This window comes from Malania oleifera, chromosome 13 (assembly GCF_029873635.1).
Source record: "Malania oleifera isolate guangnan ecotype guangnan chromosome 13, ASM2987363v1, whole genome shotgun sequence".
Lineage (NCBI taxonomy): Eukaryota > Viridiplantae > Streptophyta > Magnoliopsida > Santalales > Ximeniaceae > Malania > Malania oleifera.
In genome coordinates, this window is record NC_080429.1 from 13,447,257 (window position 1) to 13,450,977 (window position 3,721).

Here is a 3,721-nt window from a genome sequence, read left to right on the forward strand (position 1 = left end):
TTAAAGTAATTTATATATATATATATATATATTAATTTCAGGTATAATTAAAATTGGTAATTTAAATAAAGTTTAAATTTTCAATTTATTATACAATAAATTCATTTAATATATTTTTTAAAAAATAATAAATCGAGAAATAAATTCTTCTACGTAATAAATCAGAAAATAAATTCTTTTAATATTTTTTATTTCTCGATTTATCATATTTTTAAAAAATATATTAAATAATATATTTTTTTGTAAGAATGACACGTGAAAAATCTCGCTACTTGAAGCACCGAAATTTGTTTAAATCTTATTACTCCAAATAGAGAAATTACGTTAGAATTATTCCGGAAAATATTTCCCCAAAAAGGATATTATTTAATATATTTAAAAAAAAAATGATGTAGAGGATGATGACATAGTAAATAATTTAAAAAGTCAATTCAATGACAAATAAGGGCATGTTTGTACTATAATAAATAAAGAGAAACACTGACAGGCCTCACATATTTAAAAAAAAAATGATGTAGAGGATGATGACATAGTAAAAAATTTTAGTAAAAAATTTAAAAAGTCAATTCAATGACAAATAAGGGCATGTTTGGCCCCTAATAAATAAAGAGAAACACTGACAGGCCTCACACCTTCATCGCCTGCAATATGTCCACGGAAGCCATGGCTGCATCCTTCATCTCACTAGACACTCTACATCTCCTCATCCTTTCCATTTTGCTCCTCTTCATCTTCCTGAAGTACAATTCTTCCAAAGCCCATTCGCTCCCTCCAGGCCCATCTCCCTGGCCCATAATCGGCAACATCCCCCTCATCAGAAACAAGCCTCACCGGGCCCTGGCCCAACTAGCCCTAGCCCACGGCTCGCTCATCTCCCTCCGCCTTGGCACCCAGCCGGTGGTGGTAGCCTCCTCCCCGGCGGCGGCCAGGGCGATTCTGAAAACCCACGACCGGGTGCTCTCCGGCCGGCACGTGCCTCATGTGTCGGGCACGAAGAGCCCCGAGCGGAACCACCTCTCCCTCGGCTGGACCGTCGAGTGCACGGAGCAGTGGAAGTTCCTGCGCGCACTCTGTAAAACTGAGCTCTTCGGGGGTAAGAGCCTCGACTCGAAGACGGATCTGAGGGAGAAGAAGATCCATGAAATGGTGAAATTCTTGGGATCGAAGGAAGGGGAGGCGGTGAAGATTAGGGAAATTGTGTTTGCGAGTGCGTTTAATTTGCTGGGGAACGTTCTGGTTTCGAGGGATTTTGTGGAATTGGGGGAAGGAGAAGAAGGGGGGATGAGCGGGGTGATAAGGAAGCTGATGGAGCTGTGTACGGCTCCGAATGTGTCGGATCTGTACCCGATTCTGGGGAGGTTGGATCTTCAGGGGCTGAGGAGGGAGGCGGATCGATACTCTAAGAAATTGTGCGGAGTGTGGGAAAGCATCATCAGAGAGAGAAGCGAGGGCGAAGAAGGAGATGGGAAAAGGAAGAGAGATTTCTTGGATGTTTTGCTTGAGAATGGATTTTCTGATGATCAGATCAACTGTTTGTTCCTGGTATGCTCTGTTTCTCTCTTTCTCTTAGGTTGATTTTATATCTATTTTGTGAAAAAAATAGAAATATATTATTAAAATTTATAATAGCTCAAAAAGGAGAATGCAGTTTGAGATGAATACTGTTATGTATATTATTTAAATTAGAATGTTAAGAAGGACTTTGAATAAAGATTCATTTCTGTTTAACATATTAATTGTATTTTCTTAGGCACCTTTGAACTCTGAAAATATTAAAGAAAGAGAAATATATTATAATAAGAAAATCCACATTTATATTTTTGATTATAATAAGAAAATATATAAGAAAATCCACATTTCAATTTTCAAAATTCATATTTCGATATAATAATAAATTTACCTATATTAAGTTTCTTTATCTTAATTTCAAAAAATAAGAATATTTTTATAATAGTAATATCCATGTCTCATTCCTTAAATCCATCCAAGATTGATTTGATAATAGAGATAATGCCCATGTTTCATTGGGATAAAGATAGATTTTACCTTTTAATATTCTTAAATCTTTTTATAAAATTCCTCACAAATATATATAAAAAATTTATATTTTCATGTTTGGTCATTAAGTCAAAAAGAAAATAAAAAACACTAAATTAATGAACAAAATTTTAATTTTACATATCATTAATATTTGATTTTTCTTAATTTTTAATTATATTAAAATAAAATTTTATTTTTAATAGGATTAAATATAGAAGAAAATTAAAATAAAAAATAAATTTCTTTCTTATTGATTTTTTTTTTCAAGCAAGATTCTTGATCCAAGCAAAGTCTAGAAAAAGAAAAAATAAAAAACACACAAGCTCAAAGACTTTCACAAGAAAACAACTCTTAATATGGAAAAGGCCAATTAAAGGAGAGCCAATTAATACATATGGAGTAGTGATTAATTAATTTATCTTAAACCACTATTGATGTCAATGGTAATGTTTCTGAAAAATATGGTGAATGATCAGAACAATAAATATGCTGCATAAGTTGCATATTTAATATGATTGAACTCAAACATTTGTGTCGGTATAGGAGCTATTTACAGCAGGAACTGATACTAGTACCTCGACGGTTGAATGGGCTATGGCAGAAATGATAAAAAACCAAGAAGCCATGAGCAAAATCCGTGAAGAGCTTGCGAGAGAAGCTCCAAATAGCTTCATAAGAGAGTCTGACCTTCTTCACCTTCACTACTTGCACGCATGTGTGAAAGAAACCCTGAGATTGCACCCTCCCGCGCCACTTCTCCTCCCTCGACGAGCAACCCAGAAGTGCCAGGTTATGAGCTATACAATCCCAAAAGACACCCAAATTATGGTAAACGTTTGGGCAATTGGTAGAGACCCAAAATTTTGGGAAAACCCCCTGTGCTTTAAACCTGAGAGGTTTCTAGATTCTGAATTGGATTTTAAGGGGAATGATTTTGAATTCTTGCCATTTGGTGGGGGAAGAAGAATTTGCCCTGGATTGTCAAATGCCATTAGGCAAGTTCACCTGACCTTGGCTTCTTTAATACACCACTTTGAATGGTCTCTTCCACATAATCTGGTGCCCGATCAACTTGACATGAGTGAGAAGTTTGGGGTGACATTGCTAAAGGAGGAACCTCTTGTACTCGTACCAAAAAGAAGAACATGATCAATCATGTCCGGCTTAAGTATGGTTTGTTCCACTTATATTTGATAATTCTAAATTAGTTGTATTGCTAAATTTATTTACATATTCATGTCGAAGTAATACATACACAGATATATATATATATATATATATATATATATATGTGTGTGTGTGTGTGTGTGTGTGTTCTATTTTAATTAATGATGTCTATCTCTGTGTATTGTTTGGACGTTCAAACTTTGTTAATCATTTATATTATTGGGTGAGAAAGGAATAGCGAAGGTTTTGTTATCTGTTGAACATCCAAATCTTGCTATGTGAAGGTTTGTACTTTTGGCAAGCAAATTTGAAAAAAAGTTTTCCAAAGGATAATGCAAGCAAAATCCAAGGAAACACCAACATAACTAATTCATGTCCATGCATGTGTTAGTCGATCAATCCACATCACATATTAATTAATTTTAAATTGGAGATTATGAGTTCTACCATCACATATTGGTGGATAAAGGAGAACTCTCTAATTAATTGAGAACATAGAACTTTTCAAGAAATT

The 3,721-nt window shown here is 34.5% G+C and overlaps 1 protein-coding gene across 1 annotated transcript; it reads left to right on the plus strand.

Moving 5' to 3' along the window:
- The first annotated feature begins 439 nt into the window (after nt 1–439).
- On the plus strand, nt 440–3,485 carry LOC131145498 (probable (S)-N-methylcoclaurine 3'-hydroxylase isozyme 2). Its single transcript, XM_058094598.1, has 2 exons — nt 440–1,542; nt 2,584–3,485. Exons 1-2 carry the CDS (start codon nt 649–651, stop codon nt 3,187–3,189), a joined length of 1,500 nt encoding a protein of 499 aa, XP_057950581.1. The 5' UTR covers nt 440–648; the 3' UTR covers nt 3,190–3,485.
- The last annotated feature ends 236 nt before the right edge of the window (nt 3,486–3,721 follow it).